The sequence below is a fragment of the Sylvia atricapilla genome, chromosome 1, assembly GCF_009819655.1.
Source record: "Sylvia atricapilla isolate bSylAtr1 chromosome 1, bSylAtr1.pri, whole genome shotgun sequence".
Lineage (NCBI taxonomy): Eukaryota > Metazoa > Chordata > Aves > Passeriformes > Sylviidae > Sylvia > Sylvia atricapilla.
In genome coordinates this window covers 62,493,433-62,519,510 of record NC_089140.1, presented here as the reverse complement: position 1 = coordinate 62,519,510, position 26,078 = coordinate 62,493,433, and the positions used below count along the sequence as shown (strand labels likewise).

Here is a 26,078-nt window from a genome sequence, read left to right as displayed (position 1 = left end):
CCACTCTTCTTCTCCTGATCCTGACACGCATGAAATGTGAACTTCTAGCAGCAAACAGGAGGACAATTTATGTACTTCATCCCACTGGAGCAAGTAATTTTGCAGACCCTGACTCTTGACCTAAACAAGAGTTAAGTGTCTTAAAAACAAACAAACAAAAAAGTCAGTTCGAGTCTGTGAAAGTCATGGGTGTGAGAAAAAGGTAAGAAAGTTACATGTAGTGGTTTGACATAAATACAATTCCTTTTAATAAATTTTAGAGCATTTAAAGCTTGTCTGTCATGGTACTGTTTTCCCCCTCAATTTATAATGTACTAATCTAGTTGAACATGAGATTACCTATCTCTCAACTATAAAAAAATAAATAAGCTTAATTGATGAGCTATTAATTTTGCTCACTTCAAACTGTAAGTTCTAAACATTTCTTTTGCCTTATTAAGGATGTCTATAGTAAATTTATTAATCAGTTGGAATGTTTTTTATCTAACTTCAGTTTTTTCTGTTAATAGCAAGTCTCCTTCACAAAATGGTGTTTCGAGTAGTTGCAGGTGAATCCCAGGGAAAAATACATATTGCTGAACATCTATCTTCTTCCTGAGATGGTGTTAGTGCCTAGTGCTTTCCAGTGGGTAAAGATTCCTTGTTCCCAGCTGTATGAAATACAGTTTGTCTGTGTTTACAGCTCTTACTGAGGAGTCTTGGAGGTTAGGATCTCTGAGGAAGAAAACAGGTTGCCTAGACAATGATCTTCTATCTAATATATTACATTTTTGTGTAACCTTATTCTTGTTACTATAAAAATACTGAAACAAAACCTTGATTGCATTTTTAATATTACTTGTATTCAAAGGCTTTTTGCACTCAGTGGAGTTCAAGTTATCTAAAATTGTTTTAAAAGTAAACATCCTTTCTTTAATGAACAAGAGATTTTCAGTCTTTACGTGAGTATCCTTCATGTGTCAGACCCCAGACTATGCTAATAACAGCTCTGCCTTTAAGACAAAATCAAGGGGTTTCCACTTGTTGCTTTCATTTATAATTGTTTTGTTGAATCTCCTGCTGCAGTGGTGCCTCAGTAATGTATTCAGCAATGCAGCAAAGAGTAATCCTTTTGTTTGTTGCCCTTTGCTTCAGCTCTTCAGTATTTTTAAATGTAATATCTGCTATATATGGTTCTGAGGTTCCATTTCATGCTGGCATTTTTGAGGGAGAGGAAGATGGTATTATTATACAATAGAAATTATCAGAGGAGGGCTTTGTAAGTATCAAACATAGAATCGGGTAAGATAACTGTTGGAAGTGATCCATAGAAAAAACAGAAACTCCTGTACACAGTTAAGCATATCACTTCAGAGATGTGTCCTGCTCAGTTTCATTCTGGGTCAAAAGCATTTTAAATAGCAGATTAACATGCACTTCCAAGTGGAATAGTTTCATTTTATGAGATGGGAATACAAAGGTCATGTTTATTGACTGAAACTGTTTTCAGATTGCCACAGGTGAATATTTTGTTTTCATACAGTTTATAATTTCAGAGCAAATTCTTGTTAACTGATGTGAACTTGTGTCGAAATACTTTGAGTGATTTGATAACTAGGAAATGTAGGTTTAGGTGATTTTTGGATGCTTGCTTTAGTTGTTGGAGGGGGCTTGCCTTATTTTGGGTGAGGGACAATGGTGAAAGCCTAGCTTTTTGTATTCCTGTTGTCTTGACAATGGCATTAGTTTTGCTTAAGAAACAAGCAAAATTGATCTTGCTAATCTCCAATGGTGTTATTTAGAGGTGAGGAAATTCTTAATTTCAGATTTCCAGTATTTGCTATTAAATTGTTAACAATTGTACTGGACACTGACTTCATTAAAACCACCTTCTTGTAAAGCTGGCTTTTGGACTTTATTTCAGATTACTGGTTAGTATAGTACAAATACTTTTTCCCTCTTTAGTTTAATATCAGATTGCAAACAGCTAAGTGCCATTGCTGATAAATTTTTCAAGTTAACATTCTGTTTTACAGTCTAGGCCTTTAATGTTTCAGTGTGATCTTTCCATAAGTGCTGTGCAAAGATTCCTTTTGCTGTTAAAGTAATGCGGTGTTGCATGTATTTTATAAAATTACTCATTCCAGTTTGTCCACAAAACATCATTAGGTATGTTGAAGATGATAAAATCGGTGTGTGTATGGCTGTACCCCTACTTTCAAAATAATCTGTGACCTTTGGCTTTCTTTGTTCATGCTTTAAACATTTTAGCTAATACCATTATTCTCCATCAACAGCCCAGGATGCCAAAAAGAAAATAAAATTGTCCTTCCCTCCTGTGAAGACAGGATCCGCCCATATTAAACCAAATATGCTGGGAATCCCTTGTTCTTATGCCATTATTAAATGACCTCTCAGTAGCTTAATTGGTAGATGATTAGTTAGCATAGTGTTTCTTGGCAATGTTCCACATACATATGCATTTTTGTAAGAGACAGATGCATTTCTTTTGTTCTTTCATTTTTAGTTACATGGGAATTGGGCTTTCGGCACAGGGTGTGAACATGAACAGACTACCAGGTATGTTTCAATTACTTACATTGATTTTTAAAATACGCTTCACCTTTGGTAAGCAATAGAGTGTAGCATGACACCTCTGTGCTGTATCTTCTACTGGAGTTATATAACACTTGCAGCTGAAAAGTTTAACTTTTACTCATTTGCTCCTGTACTACTTTTGTCAGCTCTTACTGTTATTTCTAACATTGTGCAGATACTTTTTAGCAAACAAATACATGTTGAAATTTTCCTCACGTGTCCTGATAAAAATGAAGCTATATATTTCCATGCTCTGTACGCTGGATTTCTAGCAATAAAGATGTGAACTACTGTGATAAAAACTTTCTGTTATACATGGAGGGAACTCTCCTTCTGTCACTTTCTGTACCTTTACCTTTCCAGCCTCCACAGTAAGAGTGTGTAGCCTACTTAGCAATTTGTAGTGTCTCTAAATAGTAGTTAAGAAAGTTTTGAGTATGCCTACATAGAAGATTGTGTTTTTAAAAGATCTTTAAATGCGTAAAAAATATCCACCCCAAACCAACCAACTTCCTTGCAATTATCAAAATGTAAAACCGTGTTGAATTGACCTTTGACTATCTGCATTTTCTTACTTTTGAGTTTTGACTTTCTTACCCAAATGCTCTGGTAGAGATTCATATGATGACTGCAAGTCCCCATTACACTATGAGCCTGTCTAAGGCTGATGAATTATTAGTGGGTGGCATTAAGTTTGAGTATGATTTAGGATGCTATAATTATCAAAGATACTACTAATCAATGTAACTGCAATAATTTGGGGTTGTCTTTAATTTACTGAGAGATGCTTAATATGGTACCTCACTGAAGCTACTGATGATAAAGATTAAGGGTCTAAGTGTGGAAAATACTTCCAAATTAACCTGCTAGGCAGCAGCTTGACAGAAGAGGTTCAGTATTGAATTGCAGAGAGTGTAGATAGGTATTTATAAAAGAGCACAGATCAAAATTGCTTGCTGTGAATTTCATTGAGTAGTGTAACAGTGTGAAGCTTCTTAAAGATTCTACAGCTTCTTCACCTGCAAAATCAGCACCATATTTGCATGTATAATGATTTGCTCTTGGCTGTGATTTTCACCTGTATTGCTAATTTTTTTCCTTTTATTTAATATTTATTTTTATTTTCAGGGGCAGCATAGCTAGTTAACACTTTAGTCTGGAGATTCTGTTATTATGCAGAGGCTGCTTGCTGCTGAATAGTCATTGAGAATAATCAGGACTAGAAATGTGTTTCCCCAGAGATGCCTGTTTGGTTTTTAGCCAGAAAGAATCTGATTATGACATATGGTAGTTTTGCAAAATGAAAGGGAGAACAGGAGAATCTTCTCTGCTTTACTGGGACATGTCAGATCTGTGTATAGCTTTATGAATTTCAGCATTAGTAGCTGAAATCAGCATGTAGCTGATTGTATTTTTGGTGTTGGTAATACTGTCTGTTTGCATAAAGAGGAAAACGTGTTACCTGAATTTGCATTACCTGTTATATACTACAAATGCAATTATTTATTCAGCTGTTTTGGTAAAAGAAGTTGTCATTTTAAAGATTACACAGCTTTCCTAGATAAGAAATACTAGAAAGCAGATAACTGAGCATAGTAATTAACTGTATTAACCTGGCTTATACATATACCAACTTAGCACAGTCTTTAATTTATTTAATAATAAAGAAAATGAATAAATTGCAAATGCTTTTGTTCTCTAGGTTGGGATAAGCATTCATATGGTTACCACGGAGACGATGGACATTCATTCTGTTCCTCTGGAACGGGACAACCTTACGGCCCAACGTTTACCACGGGCGATGTCATTGGTTGTTGTGTCAACCTTATCAATAACACCTGCTTCTACACCAAGAATGGACACAGCCTGGGTATGGAGAAATGCTGCCTTTCATGACAGCCTTATGTCTTTAGGCCTGTTGTGAATTCAAAGCCCTCTTGGCATCAGGCATGAGTTTGAATAGTTCTTTTGATAGTCTATGAAGTAATTAAAGAACTGGGAAAAATAATTTCTTCTGTGCCATTTGCACTAACATTCCTTGTAAATTTGGGAGGATTCATCTTTTAGCATCTCATTCCACAGGATCTGCATTAATGAACTCCATTACTAAATCCACAAATAGTGCTTGATGGTCATAAAGTAATAGACGATAAGAGAACTGAAGATAAGGAGAATGGATATAGCTAAAATTGCTTGCTGATGTAGGGGGAGCACGCAGCCTTCACTAAAACCTTACCTTGGATGCATGTTGTTTTGGACATATGTTGGAGAACAGTGTCTTTTGGATTCCCCATCTAGAGTCATTCATAGTTGAGCTAAAGCCATCAATTATAAAAGTTGAGCTGAAATTAAGTCCATTAAACTCATACAGTAAACTGTAGTATTATGCAACGCTGCAAGACAGTTTTTGAATTTGAAGATACCAGGAGTGGGTGGAGTTAAAAATTTTTATGGAATATCTATTTCAGTTACTTAATATAATTTAATGAGCAAAGATACAGAGTGTAAAGAAAGAAGAAAAAATACTTCCTGCATTAAGGAAGAAGTGGGGGTTTGGGAAGAGATCTTGAAATTGTGCTGAGGGGAACAGGAACCTCGAAGGGATAAAGCTCAAAAAAGAATAAGGTCTCTGTGATGAGTAGAAATGCGATAAGGAAAAGAGGATAGCATGAAATGAAGTAAGAGATTACTGAGATAGGCGTTCTTGAAGATGCTGTTGTATTTTCTTACACTGGCAAACACAAAGTAGGTTTGGAAAAAGAGGAAAGGATGTGGTTTAAATTCTTTTCCTAGCTTCTCTGAACGAGCCTGACAGTTTGTTTGCTCAGGCCTTGGGCAAACACATCTGACTTGCAAGTTTTCCTGCCTCTACTCACAGCAGGGCTTAGGAGTCTCCTGAGGTCAATTCCATGTAATCACTTCTGCGATTCTATTCTGTCATAATTTAATGTTCCTTCTAAATTGAATGAGTCTGTATACCTTGAGACCTAGGGCAGTGGGACACCTGAACCATGCACTTTGTAGTTGTTTCTTTTGGCATCCTGCTCCAGGATAGGTCCAAGTGGAAGATAATGGGCTTGTCTTTGCCCTAATCTTTAACTGGGTTAAAGCTGAGGAAAGCAATCTTGCCTTATTCCCTTTTTGAAACATTCACAATGTACCTACGGAGAAGTTGGATCATTTGGTCAACTAAAGAGACAGGAGTGTTCTCATTGCCCTTACGGTCACATGAAAGGTTGAATGAGCTAGGAAGAGCAAAACCCTCCTTTTCTGTGGAAAACTTAAAGCAGACTGGATTAGGCCAACTGAAAGAACAGTGCAAAAGATTAAAATCTATTTTTAGAGGAGACCAGAATGGCATAGGTGAGGGGAGGCTAATAAAATGTCATCTGTCATAGACTGAGTCTGACAAACACTTTATGGATTTCAGAAGGAAACCTGACAGCTGTTCTGCTGTCATGAGCTTTGCTAGCTTTAGCTTCTGACAGAAGAAAATTGATTCTGTGTTGAGTGGAAAAAGAAATCAGAAATTTTGTCTGTCTCACTGAGTTGTTACAGCTACTGGATGTGCAGAATTCCTGTACATTCATGACTTGGAGGACATGTTCTGGGCCCACATAGATGGTCTAGAATATAGGAAGTCTCTGGCTCAGCCTGTGATTTGATACTGCAGAAAGGGCTAAGCAATTCTCATGCAAGTGTGAAATCCTGGGTTGAAAAAAAGCCCAAACCAATGCCCCCCCCCATCCCCCCAAAAGCGCCAGCACCTACATATCACTTAGTCATCATTTTTTTGTCGTGCCTACGGCCTCCATTTTGGAAAAGAGCAAGTTGAATGTCAAATTGCCAAGTAGAAAATGTGGTATAGCTTTGAAAAAGTTTGGGTAAGAGCAGGAAATAAAATGATAACTTTGAGATATGATGGGAGGAAACAAAGGAAGCAGATTCACTCAGTATGTCATCCTGCTGTCTCAAAAGATGTCGGTAAGGAATCCAGATGCTCTTGAGGTTTGAAATCCTGGTGAAGAATAGAGATTGAAAATAGGAATGGAATTTAGGACAAAAGGTTAAAAGCTTTGTTTTCATCTTAAATTTGAAAAGATGGTGGTACAAAATAAATTGAAGTTTGAAGGGATAAGTGGATTTGAATAATTCCGCATTAAAAAAAATACTTGCAGCAATAAAGGAAATTCTGAAATACTATTATTATTTGGCTGTCAGAAGGAGGTGACTGATATTTTTTTTTAATGGAAAGCTTCCTGCCCCTTGAAATTGTCTGAAGTGTATAGAGGTCATATTTTTCTCTAATCCTGAGACAGCAAGATCACTCCCTTGGTTTTATGGGTAGCTGGATGCTTGTAATTATGTAACAAGATATTAAGCTGTTCTGTTTGAAAACCAAAGCATGCCAGTGTGGATTAGAGTGAAACATTTGCAGGCTGGTTTGAAGTATTATAGACATGTGCTGCTTGTGTAAAGATTGTGAGTGAGTATTTATGAAGAAAAGTAACAGCAAACAAGAAAAGACACTATTAAATCTTGATGTTGCAGCATAGTGACATGCAAGTGAAAAAGTATTTTCGGGTATCCTTACCTTTCTTCTCTAAATTTAGTATGTAGCCAGAACTTTCAGACTTTCTAATCTGCATATCTGTATGATTTGCTAAATCTTACGACCTATTTTGAAAAAATTAAGGGCAATTTAAGTATTTTTGAATGATGATTACATTTTGCCAAATGCCACTATTTATTACTTAAAAACATGAGTTGTGCCTAAGCATCATGGATTTCCCTATACTTAACTTATTTCTGAGGTGCTTTGAGTGAGATTTCTGAACAGATAATGATACGTTTAAGAAAATGAGGCTAGAATCCAGCCACATGGAAATTAATCTTAATTTTCTCTTTATTACAGGCATTGCTTTCACAGATTTACCGGTAAGATAAATGCATTTTCACAGAGTTTTCCTTTGTGTCATAAACAGATGTTTCAGATCTGACTAGCATTTACCTTACACTTGTTTAAATTCCAGTGATAATCTCTGTAGCCAGTTTAATGTTAGATAATTCTCATCCTGACTTCAGTGGTCTTTTTTTAATTGCAGGAGAAAGTGTTTTGGTTTTACACTGATCCTTACAAGAGGTTTTCCTTTCCAGTTTTGTTTTTTTTTTTAGCAGAAAATAATACATGCCAATAGTTATTACATACTTTGGCACTTTCAAGCCTTACATACAAAGTCAGAGCTGTATTAAACACCAACATGGTGGATGGCTGCTTGAGATATTGTCACTGTAAATCATTCTTGATGCCTGATTGTCACAGTCTTTGCTTTATAGAATCAAATGTATGGGATTTTTTTTAAGCTGCACATATCTGAAGTCATGTAGCTTTGGAGTCAATTAAATTGTGCTTTCCTTAAAACTGGCATCTGTTCCCAATACTACTGATACAGGCATGATACTGCACTTACTTTGGTTTTCTTCTCATCCACTTCATTTCTGATTTAATCTGTTCAAGGTGCAGTGTGTGATGCACATCCATCTGGGCAGCTACTCCCTTTGTGTGGCCTTAAGAGGCAAGGACAGATATTAAGGAAAAATGAAGTCAGTAACCCAAGGAGCCTCTTAGTCCTACCACAGGGTTGAGTGTTTTGTGTAGGAAACCACTGCCACTGTTCTGGATCTTCAGGATGCTAGCAGGACTCTTTGCTAGCCCATAGTGCCAGCTCAGGAAAATTGGCACTGTAATCTGAAGTATGAAGCTGAACCCCTTGTTAGAATCAATGGTTTCCATCTTGTTAAAAGATTTGAGACTTGTGGTTTGTTGATTCTTTTAGACTATGTAACAGTATGAGCATGTTTCTTTAAAAAAGCAAATGTTGTATTTGTGAAAATAGAGGCAAGATTGGCTTGGACAATTTTTGGTTTGAGCAACCAGAGTATTTTTCATTTCACTGGCTTCTCTGGGCTCCAGAGTTCCTACTGACATGCATGTTGATAACTTCTTACTGATAACCTTAATTTATTAAGTATAATAGTTCTGCAGATCAACATCCCATTATACCATACTGTCACTGTCTGCAGTGTAATTATGATGTAGGTATATTTATTAAATAAACTTTAAAAAAATTTTTAAACTACCTCCCCCTCCCAACATACACAAGAGACCCCAGCAACAAAGCCCCATTCACACAGTCGAGTGCCTTGCCATTGCTGAGATGCTCAATGCATTTAAGAAAATTGCCTTCATGCCAACAGGCAGATTTTACCTTTCTCATATTTGGCATATTTTAAATTTGCATGGAGACCTAATCTCTTAAGTAGAAAATCAAATTGAGACAACAATAAATGCTGTAAAGTATTTTCCTAGATACAAGTCCAGGAATTCACAAAAACTTCAATGCACTGTTACAGTTCTTGTTAGGCACTACAGTCGGATTTTGAGGCTATTGAGTTTTCTATCCTGTCAGTTCTTACCATTAAAATTCAGCAATGTTTAAAGTATTTCACCCTAAAAGGAAAATGACCCATTTTATAAGTTTAATTTCTGTTCTCTTTTTAAAAGAAAAAAAAACCGGTCTTTAAAAATCATCAAAAACTGTTACTTAATATTTTGTGGAATTCAACTCCAAAGTTGTAACATTTAGCACAGTTTACAAAGTGTATTTTTCTGACTCGAATATCAGCAAGATTTTCTTCTTCCAAACTAAAATCAATTATGAGCACTGGGAATAAAATTAGTCAGTGATTGTACTGCTGTATAGGCAGAAGCTGCTCTTACTGCTGAAGCACAGTACAAGAAACAGTGAGGTTATTACTATATAGATGAAAAAACACCCCAAACTCACAACAGTGGGGATTTTAGAACAAATGTCAAAAACTAACTAAAATATTTCTTGCAGCCAAACTTGTACCCTACAGTAGGGCTTCAAACACCAGGAGAGGTTGTGGATGCTAATTTTGGACAACACCCATTTGTATTTGATATTGAAGACTATATGCGTGAGTGGAGAACCAAAATTCAGGCACAGATTGACAGATTTCCAATAGGAGATCGGGAAGGAGAGTGGCAAACAATGATTCAGAAGTAAGACTTGTAATATTATTAATTTTTTAAAAAGTTGTTAGTTGCATGATTTCAGAGATCTTGCAAACATTCTACCTATTATCTTGTGCAAAAAGTTATACTATTTTAATAGTATCTATATGTTATTTTGTAACTAGGTTTGGTAACAGTGTAAAAGAAAGCATGAACAAATTTTGTGGCAGAGTTGTCTGTATCGTTAGTAATTTGGACTTTATAATGATGAGTTTAAGACTTCTGTTCTGATTCTGTTCTGATTTAATATGAATTGGGGAGTTTGTGGGAAAGGTGCCGTGGTTGTAATGGGCAGTTTTAATACTCTGGGCTCTGGAAATTTCCCTTTGCATTCTCAGCCTTTGGCATGCCAGGTTAAGTTGTGTCTCACTAGTGTTTCTTGGAAAAATGGTGATTGTGACTTTAGATTTTTTTATTTTTTCAGTGAAAACAAAATCTTACTGTGCAGCAGTTTCACTTCAGTGTGTGTAATGAGAAAAAAACCCCTAATTTAATTAGAAGTTAATATTTGAACTGACCCTGCCTTTGGGTGATGAATAATTGTTACTAAAATTAATCATAATAAATTATGCATTTATTATTTTTAAAAATTATTTTCTGTACAGTGTTTTGAAGAACATACTGACTCTTAGCTGAATTACTTTTGTCTGACTTGTACAGAAATCTCTGTATTTCAATTTTTCCATAGAATTTTTCAATTCAGTCAGCTTATTTTAGCAAAGGGTTTTTACATTCGGGAGTTCTTGACTTCTTACCTGTATTAAATAAGTATTTCTGAGTTTTGTTTTTGTTTATTTTTAGAATGGTATCATCTTACTTAGTTCACCATGGATACTGTGCAACAGCAGAGGCATTCGCCAGATCCACAGACCAGACTGTGCTAGAAGAATTAGCTTCCATTAAGAACAGACAAAGTAAGGCTGGAAAGCACGTTGCATCCCTTTTTTCCTCTCTCAAACAACTATTACATAAAGCTTTCTCTTAAGCAGCGTTGTAGATTTTGCTTGCAGCACTACTCCATAGCACAGTTCTTGGCTGTCACCTAATGTTACACATGTATGAGCAGCTGGGTATGAAAACTCTGCGCAGTAATACTTTGTAACTTGTTTGATGTAGCAGAATGTGGTAAATTATCTGTTGTCTTTTCTCTTGAATGGAAAGTTGTGATAACGTCTGAAACAAGTGTGTGTAATGTCTCTTGAGTGTTTGTGAGAGCTAGTGCTTAGTCACAAACAGGAATATATAAAACTTAGTCTTGACAAACATTTCTATTTTTATCTGAACTGTGAAAAGAGATTGAGTTTAGAGAATGTTTTATAAGTTAAATGAAACTTGAGTTTTCCTGCCTACAGATGTGAGGGGGAAGAGGACAAGGACAACTAGCAGCAGTTCAGTTCTAATTTGCCATGCCAGTGCTGTTTGGCAGCCTGATGGAACAGTGCCTTCCCCTTCCATTTAAATCCCTGCTCCATGACCATCAGCATTTGGGCCACTGTATGACATACCACATGGGGAAACTGCTCTCATTATAAAACAACAGAATTGTTGGGCTACTTTTCATTTGAACAGTTTCTCTGTTGGTGGAGAGAGCTGGGAGGCTGTTTACAACTTGAGCCAAGTTACAGCCACAGAAGCATCAACTAAAGCAGGGACTGTTGTGAAAGATTTTATTCAACTGTAATTTGATTGGAAGTATGTGTTGTAGGTGAAAGAGACTGAATTTTTGTTTTTCTTAGTCAAAATTGAACCTGTAGGAGTGAGATGCAATTTGGATGTTCCTGAGTGACAGTAGTTTGGTATGTGCTTATTTATAAAGTTGTGAAAATGAGAAATAAATCACAGAAGAGTGGCTGCAGTCTTATTCCAGCTCTAAATGTACAATCTGACTCCAAAGCAGTTGGATGCTGGCAATAAATAAAAATACTGAGTTCTCATTTAGATACATGTAGGTGGAGTGCAGTTCTTAAATTTTCCTGTTGAACATTTTAAGCATGATCTTTCTTTACACTATTTTTTTCTAAAAGGAAAGAAATCTTGTTGATTGATGGTTGCAGTGTCTTTTAATCATTAATGTACGTGTATTAATCCATAAGCTGTCCATTAACTGATGTTGGTTTTGCTAAACAGAAATTCAGAAATTGGTTTTGGCAGGATGAATGGAGAACCCATTGAAACAACATAACAGCTGTTTACTAGAAAAAAATCCTAATCTCTTATTTGTTTTTTGGTGAACAGGAATTCAGAAATTGGTTTTAGCAGGAAGAATGGGAGAAGCCATTGAAACAACACAACAGTTGTATCCAAGTTTACTAGAAAGAAATCCTAATCTCTTATTTGCATTAAAGTGAGTCTTCAAATTATACAGATGTGTGTTTATAGATGGCACAGTACCTTCTGAGACAAGACAGTTACTCATTTAAAACTTTCACAGAAATTTATACAAAGTTAAGCAGCGCTTTTTAGAAAATGTGTATATTTCACTTTTTTATGCTCTTCTTATTTGCTACATGTTTAACTAGGTTTTGTCATCGAGGTCCTGGTTTGCAGCATAATTCACATCTCCCTGTAGACTTGTTCTCTAGAACTAAGTTCTCTAGTCTTTTAAAATGAATTTTAGTCCATTTGGGTGTCAAGTAAAACTTAAAATGGAAACTGATACAGTAGCTTATTCAAGAAGGTTAAGAATCCTGATGGCATAAGTTAGTCTGTTCCTCCAAAGGGGTGACTGACTTTAAAGACCAGTTTAAATGAGCTGTTTCATTCCATGCCACTTTACTAGAAACCTCTGGCTAAAACTGTGGAAATTCTGTAATCCCAAAGAGTTCTCTTGGCTTCCCAGGCACACAATAGTCACCTTCACTCTGGCATTTTTACTTGCCAGCTGCGCTGTTCTCCAGAATTTTGTATCACATTGCAGTGTTTGAATGTGGAAAAAATGTGTTATCTCCTCTAAGAACAAAGCACTTTAATTTTATGTTCAGTTAAGTAACTGGGAATGTGTTTGAAGTCTGTCATGCTCAAGTGCTGAACAGAATTCACGTGATAGTACTTCAGACATCACAGAATTCACAAAATGTGAACATTCTGATGAAAGACTTCACTCAATAGTATCAATTGTATGTTATATTTTTCTCAATCTGTCTTTCTAAATTTTGCCTGTTCTATTGAGGCTTCTGAAGCCTAAAGCATAAAGCAGGAGTTCTGAGCTTCCTTAAAGTCCATAGTAAAACCTCCTTATCTAAAATGAAATTGACAAAGAGCAAGAGCCTCTAAAGGGAAGGTTTGTATGGGAGTTTGCTTTTCAAACTGTTTTCTAGTGCAGGTGTTTAATGTTAAGAGTTACCCTTTAATGCTTAATGTTCCAGACAGTCAAACTCTGTTCTCATTTACTTTGAGAGAAATGACAGACATGACAACATAATGACATATCTTTCTCAAGAAATAACCTTGCCCCTGCCAATAAAAGAAAACAGAACAAGAAAATGTAGTTTAAATCTCTAAACTTTGAGGACTTAGTGACAGAGGCTGTCCTCCAAGGATAATATTCCTGTTCTGTTCCCTCATAAATTTGTAATTGTGTATTTTTGGTGGAATGCTCCAGAGCTTATTGATGATTGGGCTACTGACATCCAGCATTTCATTGAGTCAGACTTGTTCTATATTTAACACTAAAATGAAATCATTGCTATCGTTGGTAATTTGAAGTGTGTAAATGGTTTTATTAGCTTAACTTTTTGCCTTTTGTTTAGGGTGCGCCAGTTCATAGAGATGGTGAACGGTACAGACAGTGAAGTGCGGTGTTTGGGAGGCCACAGTCCAAAATCTCAAGACAGTTACCCTGTTAGCCCTCGGTCATTCAGTAGTCCTAGCATGAGTCCCAGCCATGGAATGAATATTCACAATTTGGCAACAGGCAAAGGGAGTAGCACACACTTCGCTGGTAAGTTCAGACCACACAGATGTGGACATACCACACCACATGGATTTTTTTTTCCCAACTTAAGATTTTATGCTGAATTCTGTGTGTAACAGTAAAATTTTAATGAATAAAATACATGATTTCCAGTCGCAGGGAAAACCAGAAATTTCATCGCATAATTTTTGCATGTGCTCTTGGCTTTACTTCTTGCAAAGTAGGTTCACCAGTTTCTAAAAAGTGTTTCCCTCTGGGAGGTGGAAAGTTCTGACATAAATTTCTGTCGTCCTTTTGATGATAATTTGTGGCTTGGGCAAGGTGGCTTAAATCCAGTAAGTGGTATATATGATCCATTTCCTGTGGTGTTGATGGAGAAGTCAGAATAGCTGTGGTTGAGAAGGAAACACCAGAAGCTGGGTGGTGTGGCTGAGTAAAAGACGTGCTGCTGGCAGCCACATTTCAGTCTGCACAGCTGAAACATTCTTAGAGCATTTCAGTAATGGGAAGTCTGCAGTGGGAAGCCACGAGTGTTCAGAGCTGCCCCAAGCTCATGGGGAGATACTCCTGCCTCCCGAAGCACCCCTGCTGAGAGGAACCTGAGCATGTTAAAATGGTGCCTGAACATGGCAGTCCTTGAAGAATAAGCCTCTTAAGGTAGCAGAGACCATTAGCTTTCACTTCTGTTTCGTCTCCAAATCCAAACTGGAGCTGACTGGGGGTGCTTTATTTTTTTTTCTCTCTGGGGTGGAGTGGAAAGCCAGTGTAGCCTGGCCATCAGAGTAAGTGCTGCCCTTGGAAGGGACAGCAGCTTTGCTTTTCTTTGCTCTGTGTCAAAGGGGTGCCATCATGTGTGTCAGTGGAGAGCCACTCAGATTTTCTGGTCATTCTTCAGGTGGGATGTATTGTATAAAGGACCTGTAAATTTTGTAATTTTGAAAATAGAGGCAGGTTGATGAATGTATTATTAGAATTGATGTTTGGGATTTTGTAAATGGCAGCAGCTGTTTTCTTTATAATAAGCCCTTTCTGTGACCTGTTTCTATTTTAGAACATACTAGGGAGCTTTTGGTTTGATGGAACTGGCAATTACATGTTAGTTTCAAATGGTAGTTTTCCTGTTATATTTTAGAAGGGTCAGAAGGGATTTTAGCTAGGCATCATAATTTCACAGCATGGTGTAATATTATTTAGCAAAGCACAATATTAACAATTAAAATAATTACATGGTGAAGGACAGAGGTTTTATATAAGTATAGCAACATCCAAAGTATACAGCACTGAATTCTACTGCACATTTATCAAAAGAATTATGTGATCAGGAATTACTGATGTTTGCTTCCATTCATAATGATTACAGTGACCTGGAAAAGATTTTCTAAAAAACTCTTCCACATTAATACAGTTTTCTGTTTTACCAGTATATTAGTACAACTGGAAAACCATTCTTGTGTCTGTGTTCATACTTGTTAAATAATTAACAAGTTTAAATAGTTAAATTAACTTCTGCACTCTAGAAGCCTTAAAGGTTCAAATACCTGAAATAATGGAGGTGAGGTACTTGAGTTTGTGTGACAGATTTATTATGATACTTGTTCCTGGTCAGTAAATGTTACACTTATTTCATTTTTTTTTCTACAAACTTATCTGTAAGTTCGACTTCATGACTACAGTTGTTAAAACTTTCTTGCAGGGTTTGAAAGTAGTTGCAGTAACGGCGTAATATCAAATAAAGCGCATCAATCTTACTGTCACAGTAAACACACGAGCACCAGCTTGAATGTACCAGAGCTCAACAACATAAATGTATCCAGATCACAGCAGGTTAACAGCTATTCCAGGTAAATAAACTTCAGGTGCTTCTAAATCACATTAAGGCTTGAGTTCTCCATGTGTTTACATGGTGGGGATGAGTTTTCAGTGGGATTTGATGTGATTTGGTTTTTTTTCCCTGAGGACAGTCGAAACATAGTGCAAGGAACCAACAGCTTGTGATAACTCTGGTTGTTTTGATAGTTCAAGCTCAATAGACTTTTTTCTCCTGCTGGGTTTAAGAAATGCAATGAACAGAAATAAATAACCTTGCTTATAGCTCTGGTCAATTTTGAAGTCGCATAGTGAAGGTTAATTAGGTCTTTGGCACTTGGGATTTTAATTGAAGCCACTGACACTGACTTAAGTGTGTTGCACACAGGTAATGAAAGGTTTTCCAGATACACTCCATTTGTGGCAGTATCTGCAAAGTAAACACAATTGGAGATGCATATGAAGTGTGGATTCCCTCTCACTGTATACACCAGGATTGTTTGACTCCAGTCACTGTCACGAGTGCAAACACATTCAGTTCAGAGAATGAAAATAAATCTGGTAACCAGGGTTATTATGGTTATTCATAACCGGCACGTATTAAGCTCTGGGTTGCATGGATGCAGCAGAACCTAGTTTGATGTGAAATGCAACAGCATGCAGCTGCATTGCCCAAAATGGATTCCCAAAACTACCACATAGGATGCAATGATGTAGTGGTGATGACCAGAAGTATTTTAGTTGAATAGTGATAATTGGGATAAAAAGATAAGAGTAATAATTTACTTTTTAACTTTCCACAATTTCTGTTTGCATCAGCAGTTGCCTCTGCCAAAAGGCCTGGCAGTGTCCAGGCAACTTGGAGATTTTTCATGGAGGAAGACAGTTCCTTGGCTCTGTTCTTGCCCAGTCAGAGAGGCCTTTTGGTTTCCTACCTCAAAGGAAGCTGAGTATATTTGGTTGCTTAGAAGCAAGATATTAAACTTCCAAATTGAATCTGGTTGGTCTTGACAGAGGTTTTAAGCTGCTGTTCTCTGTGATGGAACAGAACAGGCCAGGATGCAACTGTCAGCAAAGCTCAGTCCCCAAAGCCACGCTGGCACTTTCGAAAAGCACTTCTGTGAGCAAAGGGTGGTGGAGTTGAATGCTCTGCATTTGTCACTGAGTGTCTCTTCAGTGTTCTGCTTTACTCAGCATTTGCTTTGGGGTTTTCTTTTTTTGTTTTTCCTCTGTCATTCCACAGAGTAAATAAGAGAAGGCATTCTTTCGAAATAATTAGTAACCTAAATATGGTATTTTCAAAGAAGGATGTACATGTTTCATTTTTAAGCATCTGAAAATAGTATTTTACTGAAAACTAATGTTGAGGCAGCCTTAAAACTTTCCATGGTGCTCTGGTATCACCAGTTGCTATCAAAGAAACTGTGGTCTAGCTTGGTAATATTTAACAGCTATTCAGTAGCTAAGATGAGGATGTACTGTGATGAAGTTGTAAACATAACCTAAGTCCTTAAATATGAGTAAAATTTGTATTTGTTACTCTTTTCAGCAATGATGTAGACATGGAAACAGATCACTACTCCAATGGGGTTGCTGAGACTTCATCCAATGGCTTCCTAAATGGTAGTTCTAAACATGATCACGAAATGGAAGAATGTGACACAGAAATGGGTCTGCAGTGATATTTCTTACATTTTTATTAAGTGATGGCAACAAGGTTATGTTTTTACTTGCAATGCTTCCCAATTTGAAAATTAGGGTTACTAGCTCAAATCTTAATTTTTTGTTTGTTTTGCTATTAATAGATGTAAATTTTAAAACCACTAATTTAGGTGGTCCAATATCTGTGTGAGAACAGGGGAAATGGGTAACTCATGGCTACTCAAACTAGCATTAATTTCTAAGGAAGTACCTTTGAGAAGAAACACCCGGTTGTGTAGCAACTTGTCTTTGAGTTGGGAAATTGCTTCTCCCTCTTCCCATTCATGGTTCTCATGGCATCTTTGTGGTCCACACTAAGCGTAGAAATTCTAAATCTTTTATATTTAAATGCAAAGTGCTAATAGTTAATGCTCAAGAGCTTTATTTGGGAAATGTCATTAAGTTTTTTCCCATGTTTTCCACTAAAAAAATACCAATTTATATAGTTATATATAGTTATGAGCTAAAAATTAACTTTGTTTTACTTAATGTGCTTTATACTCTGTCATGCCTGTTGATGTTGGTGACAAATGAGTATTTAAATCCGCTCTGCTTGCCCTTTGTGCAGCTGCACAATTGGTACTCAAACAATTGATTTAAGCAGATGTCAGTTAATGTGTAGTTTAAATGAAACGTGAAACTGGAGACCTTGGGAATGCAGCAGCGCGTGCAGAGGTCCCTGAGCGCATCCCAGTTCCGGGGCATGCGCTGCTGCTGATCCTGCAGCTTTGCTGGGAAATGCAGGTAAATGTCATCCTGTTAGAGCCCTGCAAGGAGGAATGCAAGCTGCCAGACCATTTTCCCTGCATTATGCTCTGAAACTGGATAATGACAAGACCATATTTCTGTGACAGAAAACCCAAAACAGTCCTCAGTCTCTTGCAGCCTTTTCCACAGTCTTGCTGTGACAGACATACAGCAGCTGCACAGGGCACAGAGTTGTGGTCTTTGTAATGTAGTCGTCTGCTGCTTTTGGACAGTCATGTCTTTGGTTAGGCTGAGCTAGGGACAAACACTGCTGCTTGAAAGCTGTGGGTGCTTCGCCCATACTCTTGCCCCCCCCCCCCCCCCCCCCCCCAGTTTGTGTGTGGTGGTTTTTCAGTTTTGGAAATACTTATATATTCTCCTTAGTGCTGTGTACATCAGGTTAAGTAGGCAGGTATTTTCCAGAGGTATTTTCCATTTACATGTAAGGAAAAAAAAAAGTGGCCAGTTCAAATGCCTTTTTGGAAATAGCAGTCAAAATACATTACTAAATAGCAGCGTTAAAGTCGAAAAAAACAGTGGATTTGTAATTGAAAAGTCTATCAAAATGCTAATTTAAAAACTTGATTCCATTGATGAAAATATACAAAGAATGGGGATAAATGCCCTTTTTTATGTAGTGCTTTAGGTGTAAATTTTAAAAAAGCAGAGTTTTCAAAGAAAAATCAGGTGTTGGTTTACTACTCATAAGCTGCATCGGTATCTTTTAAAACCACTAGTACTGGGGAATATTGTAGGAAACAGTTAAGAAATCAGTCGTGTCTTGCTTGATTACAAAAGAAGCCTGAAATAACCAAATGATTAAGATAATGTGTTCTGCAAGGAGTATGAACCGTCTAAATGATTGTCTTGTAGCAGAATTCATCCTGGCTGTTGAGAAAGTTTGGCATTTTTTTACCCTCTATTAGCTCCTGATTCGGTGCATCTTTAGAAATGCAGTGCCAAAGAAGTAAGAAAGTTAGAACTGTGTGGACTTCCATTGTTTTTTTTTTTTTAAGCCCCTTAAAATTTTAGGGTAAAAATCTGGTTTGTCTTCTAGTTAGTTTAAAATTACCCCTTGCAAATAAACAGCACATGCTGTGACTGCCTTTGCTGTTAGTTAACCAGGTCTCTTAAGCGTTTACAAGGAGCAGTTGCACAGTACATGGAACAGGAGCACATGGGGCAGAGTCTCTGGCTGACCTGCTCTCTCTGGGCAGGCAGCTGTGCTTGAGTGAAATCAGTGCAGTCTGTAGATCCATAGGTTGTTCCCCTCGGCTCTGTCAGTGGTGATGATGACGATGTCGTTTCTTTAGAAGTAGATTCAAGTCAGTTAAGACGCCAGCTATGTGGTGGCAGCCAAGCAGCCATTGAAAGGATGATCCATTTTGGAAGAGAATTGCAAGCAATGAGCGAGCAGCTAAGAAGAGAATGTGGCAAAAACACAGTGAATAAGAAAATGCTTAAGGTATGTTTAATCTTCTTGTAAAAGTGAATAACTGCTTCCCAGCAGGAACTTCCCCCACAGCATGTTGTGCTGGAATACTGTTCTGCTTCAACTTCTGCCATTTTTCATGTCCCAGATCGGGTATTCTGGTCAGCTGTGGTGTAGCACGGTCTTCTTTTTTTTGTCTGTGTAGCACATGCACAGGGAAGATAATGTTATGCTGTTACACAGTTAAACACAGAAATTAATTTAGCACTTTCCTTTCTCTCATTTGTGACCACGTACCTTGGCCTCTTGAATTGAAGCTTTTGTCTCTAGGGGATTGGTAGAGATGCCCAAAATGTGCTGTCATTAGTACTCTGCATGTTAATTAGTATGCCTTGATTTGAGACTGCTCTGGAAAAGAATTCTCCTGCCAAGGACTGCATGCAGTTTTCAGTCTGTTTTCTCTTACTCCATCACTTAGTAAAATAATGCCTTTTGCCTTGCTCTTGGAAAAAAACCACTAAATGGAACAAGTCCTGTCACAATTTCTTTTTATCTTTTTGTATTGATGGACACTGACAGTCATCTTTGTGATTCTGAATCAAAATAGTTGAATGAAATAGCCCTTCTTTTCACTAGCAGCTTGTAGCTGTAGATGTAATAAAAGCCATTTTCCCACAGGATGCATTCAGTTTACTTGCATATTCCGATCCCTGGAGCAGCCCTGTTGGAAATCAGCTTGACCCCATACAGAGAGAACCAGTGTGCTCTGTGCTGAATAGTGCAATACTAGGTAAGTGTGGCCTGCCACCTGCCAGGGAGCTCGGGGTGCCTCCCCCTTGTCCCACACAGGTGGCCCTGCTGCTCCACTGTAAGGCTAGCAGCGTAGGGCACTCTCCTGGATAGACAAGGATAGTTTTGGAGGGTATGTAAAATAGCAGGTACTTGTCTGCTGTTGTAGTTCAGAGCAAAAATGGGTCTGTTCAGTAATGGTGCTGTGCACACTCCCTTTGTTGCTCCTGCTTTGTGTCTTGCTCTAAGAGCAAATTTTGCAAGTGAATTATTTAAGTAGTTCAAATGTCAAGTTTTCAGCGCATTATGATGAAATGATTCAGGTGTTTCAACTGCCATTGTGATTCTTTTTCAGAGACTCACAATCTGCCAAAGCAACCCCCGCTTGCCCTGGCCATGGGACAGGCGTCACAGTGTCTAGGCTTGATGGCCCGGTCAGGAATTGGATCCTGTGCGTTTGCCACAGTGGAAGACTACCTACACTAGCTATGCATTTTGAAGGTCTGAAAGGTGTTGCAGCATATTCAACATGGAAAGTAGACCAGCTCTGCTGACTGGAATTTGGAATTTTAATTATGTACTAAGGACAAGTCTGTCGCTTTATGTTGCTTCCTAGTTTACAGCATGATGCAAATGATTTCTAACTTAGTGTTAGGAGATTTCCATCTTTAAACCTCTTAGACAACTAAGAGTTGAAAATATCACTGGTAACGTCAGACATCCAAATTGACAAGTACCAATCCTTTGAACGATTGTCCAAAACAAACCAAAAATCCTGCTACCTTGTGGTGGGACGGAAGAATAGAGAACATGGATGTATTAGCACGTGGGTGATGTAAACGTCAAGCAGGATGACTTGCCAACCTCCACCCCCATTGTTACATAGTTCAATCAGTGTAATTTGCAAAATGCAAATGGTTTGGATATATAGTGTTGATGGGAAGAAATGATATTTTTTAATGTGTACTGTAAAACTTGAATTACTCAGGAGCTGAGTGAATATGTTTGTTGCTACTTACAATCCCAACCTGTTGATCTTAGTAGTTTTTTGTTTTAACATGGTCTTTTCAACTTTGTTTCCTTGTTTAACTACAGACAGCTTCTGTTGTGTAGGCTCACCAGTTTAACTGTTGTATTATAACAGTATTACATGTCAACACAGTGTGGTTATGACCTATTTATATAAAAACCAAATATTTAGTCAATTTACAGTCTTAATTTAATCTTTGTACACCTTGCATTTTTAAAAGTGCTTAAATAGTACTATATTGCAATAAAATGTAGTGATATCATAATTAACCAGCCATTAAAAACTTACATCTACATCCACAGTAGCAGGGACGTGTATGCTGCATTGTCTGGTTCTAGAGCAGGTTCCTGTGGAGAGCTGTGAGGGCAGTGGCTCATCCCTGGAGCTGGAGCTGCCACTTCCCCACGGGAGTGGGGCTGGTGTATGGGAAAGGCTTTGCTGTGTTCCTGCCACACACTGAGTCTAGCTAACAGTGCAGGAAGCTCAGGACTCCCTGCAGGTAGGGAAAATCCCTTACTGCTGGAAAGTAATCAGGCTGGAGAGAAGTATCCTGCTGTGGGAGCTGATTTAATGGTTCTGCTGTTAGGGTACAGCCTTTCCTTAGAGACACAAGTCACTGAAGCAGCAGGAATAACTGCCTGTTGTAAGGAATGCAGCATCCACAACAGTAGGTACAACATTACCCATCTTTATTCTCTGCAAAGGCATTGCCTCATGGAGGCAGCTCTGCAAGCCTGGTCCTAGCACCAGCTGTTCTACAACACTGGAGCCTGGCTGCTCTTTAGCTTCCCCAGGAACTTCCGAAAGGGGCAGGAGAACAAGGAAGTCCCATCAGGCACAGCCTGCTGCCTTCTGCTGGCTGGAGCTGACAGCAACGTGATGATGGAGGGGGAAAAAACACCTGTGTTGTTGAGATCAGCCGTCACTAAAAGTCCTTAGCAGCATCTTCTGAAAAAGCTGTCTTCAGACTCCGTCTTTAATCTGTGCTGCCAGCCAACGTTTCTTATACCTTGCTGCTTTTTCCTTTTTCTCTTTCCCTTAAAGAAAAAAAAAAAAAAAGCTGTTAGTTACCATTTTTCTTAGCCCATGTGCTGGAGAAGCAGCACTCCTGTGGCTGCTGCAGCACTTCAGAACAACCACCTCACACATTGATAAACTTCCTAAGCTGCATTCCACTGGCCTGGAGTACCAGTTTGCACCAGGCTCCTTCAGCAGGGTGGAGGTGTACAGTGGTGCTTTCAGTGATGGAGCACAGATGGAAAGCAGCCCCTAACTGCTAAGGATCAAAGGCTCTGGTGTTCATGAGCCTCATGTACTGTGCGGGTGTGAGACTGTTCCCCATCCATAATGGAAATGAGGAGAAATGAGTGCTATTTCCCTGTGCTCACATAGGTGTTCTGGGATCTTGGTATCACTGTTTTTAAGTCTGAGATACATCTGAAATGCCTTCCACTAGCTCAGAGATTGGAGGCTAAAACAGCTACTGTATTATTTATTTCACTGAGCAGCCCTGGCTCCAGGATGAGAGCTGTCTCTCAACATACCAAAACTAAGGTAAATTTTTTTTTCAACTTGTGGCTCATACACCATCTCTGGGGGTGTGCTCATGATACTGACTGAGGCTGTAGTGCCCTGCTGCCCCTTCCCTTACTCTCCAGGTGCTTGGAGTTAGAGGATCACAAGCCAGGATATTCTAGTGTGGAAAAACCTTGATTTTATTCAAGTTTACTTTTAGCCACATAAGCATAAAACAGTACCTATTCCGACTTCTTATACTCACCCCAAGACACGTCCACAAACTGAACTGCAGCTTTTTTGACTGGGTCTTTCTTGTTTGCAAGGGAAAAGAATTCATTTGCTGAAATGGAGACAAGTGTTAGTCACCCAATTCCAGCCAAACAAGGCTCGATCCAGACCCACCCAAGCAGCAGTGCTCACCCGGTACCCGGTTGGTGTGTGGCCCATAGAGCTGAGCATTCAGGAAGTCTTTGGCCAGCTGCTGGTGGAGGCCTGTGACACTGTGGTCTTTCAAGCACACAGCCACGTAGTTCCCTTTTGTCCTAGTCAAAGAGAGATGTAATTCCCTGTAGTGTGGTTACAGGATCCAGAACAACAGACACTGCTGTCAAGCTTTGCTACTTGGGCACAGCAGCAGCCAGTGATGATTTTTGATACTCAGATGGGCTTTGTGGCAGTATTAAAAAAAAAAAAAACCCGGAGCAATACTCCTAAGTTCTTGTCGTAGGCCTTTGTGTGCCCTAAGTAGTTTTCTTGGGAGTCCTGAGCTCATCCTACCAGGAGCTAGGGCAATTACTCACTAGGGCCATCAGTGACAAAGAAAGAAAGAGGAGAGAGAAACACATTGAAATGCAGGAATTCAGTGCTCAACCACCCCACCTGCAGCAGCACACAACAGAATGGGTACTGCTGTGGTTACAGCTGCCCAGCTATCTCACAGCAGTAACATATATAATAGATAAAAATTATTTATATCATACATATCTATATATATGCACACATACACAAGTATTCTAAACCAGAAAATATTAAAGGTGCTTTTAGCACATAAATATGCTTTCAGTCAGACGGAAGAACCAGGGAACAGAAAATGCAGAAGAGCCATGCAGTGACAGAAGAGCTGCTGTGATGCCCTTTCCCACACCAGGCAAAATCATCTCCTCCTCGTACCTGGCACCCTTGTTCCTCTTGCCTTTCTTCTCCTGCACTTCTTCATCTTCGTCTTCCCTTTGGACCTGGTCTTGTTCCAGCTGTACAGCCTCAGCTTCAAGTTCTTCATCGAGTGTAACTTGCAAACGAAATTTCCCAAACGTTACAAATCAAAAACCGATCAGTGAAACAGGAACAGGACTTAAAACAAGCAGCATTTTTCAGAAGCACTGAGTAGGAAGAACAGCTCTAAGAGTGAGGGGAAGAAATATACTCAGGAGAGCAACTCGAAGTACTGCTAGCCAGCTTTTCTATTCCTTGGTATCAACAAAGTCTGGGATTCAGCAATGGACAAAAATTCAGTGCAACACAACTGCTACGGGTAACCCATGAAGGAAAATCCAGCTCTGGGTTTAGTCTCGCTTTATTCTCAGCTCACCTCTTTGTTATGTAAATACAACAGATCTTTTTTAAATAAAAGCAAGAAAAAGTAGCAGTTAGACCATACAGCAGTATGTGAGGTTCAGATGAGAGAACTGTTTAAATAAAAGATTTTGGTGAAGTACTTCAAAATACAGATGAAGCAAAAACAGCAGTCATAAACACTCTAGACTCCTGATTTTGTAATTCTGAGTTTGACAAGAACTACTTAATATTCTGTTTTGTTCAGATGCTGTTAACTGTAGTTTGATATGTAAAGTATCAAATCTGATTTTAACAACTCTATCCAGAAATAGTCTTTATAACTTAAACAAGAGCTAAATATCAATCCACCTTTGGTAATCCTTGGTTTTTCTGCTCTAACATCTGCCCATGATTTCCTCTAATACTTCGGGCAATTTAACTGAAATCACTGCACAGAAAGTGACTTCTGTAAAAGGTATAAGAATTAGATTGAATCTGACTTTAGATTTTTCCTCAGATACTTCTTTTCCTGGGGAACAGACGGCCTGTCCAATGTGGTCATGTTTAAAACTTGGATAAGGTCTCTTCAGCAGAGCTCCCCACTGGAGCTGTGGCACAGGAATGAACTCCTGAAGTACCAGACGTGCACCTCGTCAGCAAAGCGAGCTGTAGCGTACCTGGGTCATCTGCCACGGCCTCCTCAGCGGGCCTGGAGAGCAAAGGGAAGGCAACAGGTTACTGCTCTCCCATTCACACTCCCTTCGTTTACCCACAGCCACGAAACTCCCATTTCCAGTCTGGCCTCCCCAGGCAGCACCAGAAGGGGCTGCTCCAGGGATCCCAACACCCACCGCCGCCTCCCACGGTCCTCCTCACCGTGCGGACACATCCTGCAGCTCCTGCAGCTCCTGCAGCACGGCCTCGGGCAGCAGCCTGCGCTTCTGTGAGGGAGAGGGGAGTCAGGGGGGCACGGACACCGGCACCGCCGGCACACACACCCAGGGCCCGCCCGGAGCCCCGCGGGTGTAGCGCGGTACCTTCTGCTCCGCGAACAGCTCCTGGTGCCGCCGCCGCTTCTCCTTCAGCAGCTCCCGGTGCCTGCGGGGAGGCGGGAGCCACAGTCAGCATCCCGCGGGGCCAGAGGGGGGATCACGGGCGGGGTTAAGGGGGTGAACGAGGGCTCGGAGGGGCTCGGAAGAGCAAAGGAGGTGCTGAGGAGGGGCAAGTGGGAGAATACGGGAGAGGAGACAGGAAAAGTGAAAGGCGTTTGGAGGGCTGAAGGGTGGTTAAGGGCGGGATGAGGAGGGAGAAGGGGCAGGGGAGGCATAAGAAAGGTGGTGGGGTAACAAGGGAGATAAGGGTGCGGAAAGGAAGCAACAAGGGTTAATGAGCAGGGATAAGGGAGGGAATAAGGGGAGGATAACGGGCAAGAGGCGTGAACGGGGATAAAAAGGCGGCTAAGAGGGTAAGAAGGGTGGAGGGGGGTTTAGAGAGGTAAGCGAGGGGATAAGGGGGAGATAAGAGGGGTGAAAGGGAAGAAGAGTGGGGCTAAGCGAAGGAGGTAAGAGGAGGGCAGCGCCAGTGTGAGAGCCGCCGATCGGGATCAGGAGGCCGCGGCGTGTCCGCACCTCCGCGCCGCCTCTCCCACGAGCTTCCGCTCGGCCTGGGCCGCCTCCCTCGCCACGCCGAAGGACACCTCCTCCGGGGCCTCGTCCTCCGAGGAGGAGGCCGGGCTGGGGAGCGCGGCGGGAGCCTTGCGCTTGCCCGCGGCCGCCGCCTTCGCCTTGTGCCGGCGCGCCATGGCCGCGGCCCCTGCGCCCCGGAACCGCTCCCGCCTTCCGCCGGGACTGCCGAGCGCCGGGACACCGCCCCCGCCGCCCGCCCCGCCCCGGCCCGCCCCGCAGGAGGCGCG

At 39.8% G+C, this 26,078-nt stretch overlaps 2 protein-coding genes across 7 annotated transcripts in view; one reads left to right on the top strand and one right to left on the bottom strand.

The window, feature by feature from the left end:
- Nucleotides 1-21,389, top strand: part of RANBP9 (RAN binding protein 9) — a 38,745-nt gene extending 17,356 nt beyond the window's left edge. The window contains exons 3-14 of one of the 3 annotated variants that reach the window (XM_066324155.1): nucleotides 2,507-2,559; nucleotides 4,280-4,447; nucleotides 7,493-7,515; nucleotides 9,480-9,664; nucleotides 10,478-10,590; nucleotides 11,912-12,020; nucleotides 13,426-13,616; nucleotides 15,283-15,430; nucleotides 16,945-17,018; nucleotides 19,157-19,308; nucleotides 19,954-20,065; nucleotides 20,420-21,389. In XM_066324155.1, coding sequence (XP_066180252.1) covers nucleotides 2,507-2,559; nucleotides 4,280-4,447; nucleotides 7,493-7,515; nucleotides 9,480-9,664; nucleotides 10,478-10,590; nucleotides 11,912-12,020; nucleotides 13,426-13,616; nucleotides 15,283-15,430; nucleotides 16,945-17,018; nucleotides 19,157-19,308; nucleotides 19,954-20,065; nucleotides 20,420-20,550 — 1,459 coding nt within the window. In that variant the 3' untranslated portion in view covers nucleotides 20,551-21,389. Of the gene's footprint in view, nucleotides 1-2,506; nucleotides 2,560-4,279; nucleotides 4,448-7,492; nucleotides 7,516-9,479; nucleotides 9,665-10,477; nucleotides 10,591-11,911; nucleotides 12,021-13,425; nucleotides 13,617-15,282; nucleotides 15,431-16,944; nucleotides 17,113-19,156; nucleotides 19,309-19,953; nucleotides 20,066-20,419 lie in introns of those variants that run through there. The other 2 variants (XM_066324147.1, XM_066324163.1) reach the window with 2 other exon arrangements.
- Nucleotides 21,390-21,766: 377 nt separating this feature from the next.
- NOL7 (nucleolar protein 7) lies at nucleotides 21,767-26,018 on the bottom strand. Of its 4 annotated transcripts, none has more exons than XM_066324184.1 (8): nucleotides 25,795-26,018; nucleotides 25,204-25,264; nucleotides 25,043-25,107; nucleotides 24,844-24,875; nucleotides 23,783-23,894; nucleotides 23,033-23,154; nucleotides 22,875-22,952; nucleotides 21,767-22,131 (listed from the first exon to the last, which is right to left on the bottom strand). In XM_066324184.1, exons 1-8 carry the CDS (start codon nucleotides 25,965-25,967, stop codon nucleotides 22,058-22,060), a joined length of 717 nt encoding a protein of 238 aa, XP_066180281.1. In that variant the 5' UTR covers nucleotides 25,968-26,018; the 3' UTR covers nucleotides 21,767-22,057. The 4 variants fall into 4 exon arrangements, with proteins under 4 accessions (XP_066180281.1, XP_066180298.1, XP_066180273.1 ...); XM_066324201.1 differs by having other exon boundaries at nucleotides 25,052-25,107; XM_066324176.1 differs by having other exon boundaries at nucleotides 23,783-23,900; nucleotides 25,795-26,017.
- Nucleotides 26,019-26,078: the final 60 nt, after the last annotated feature.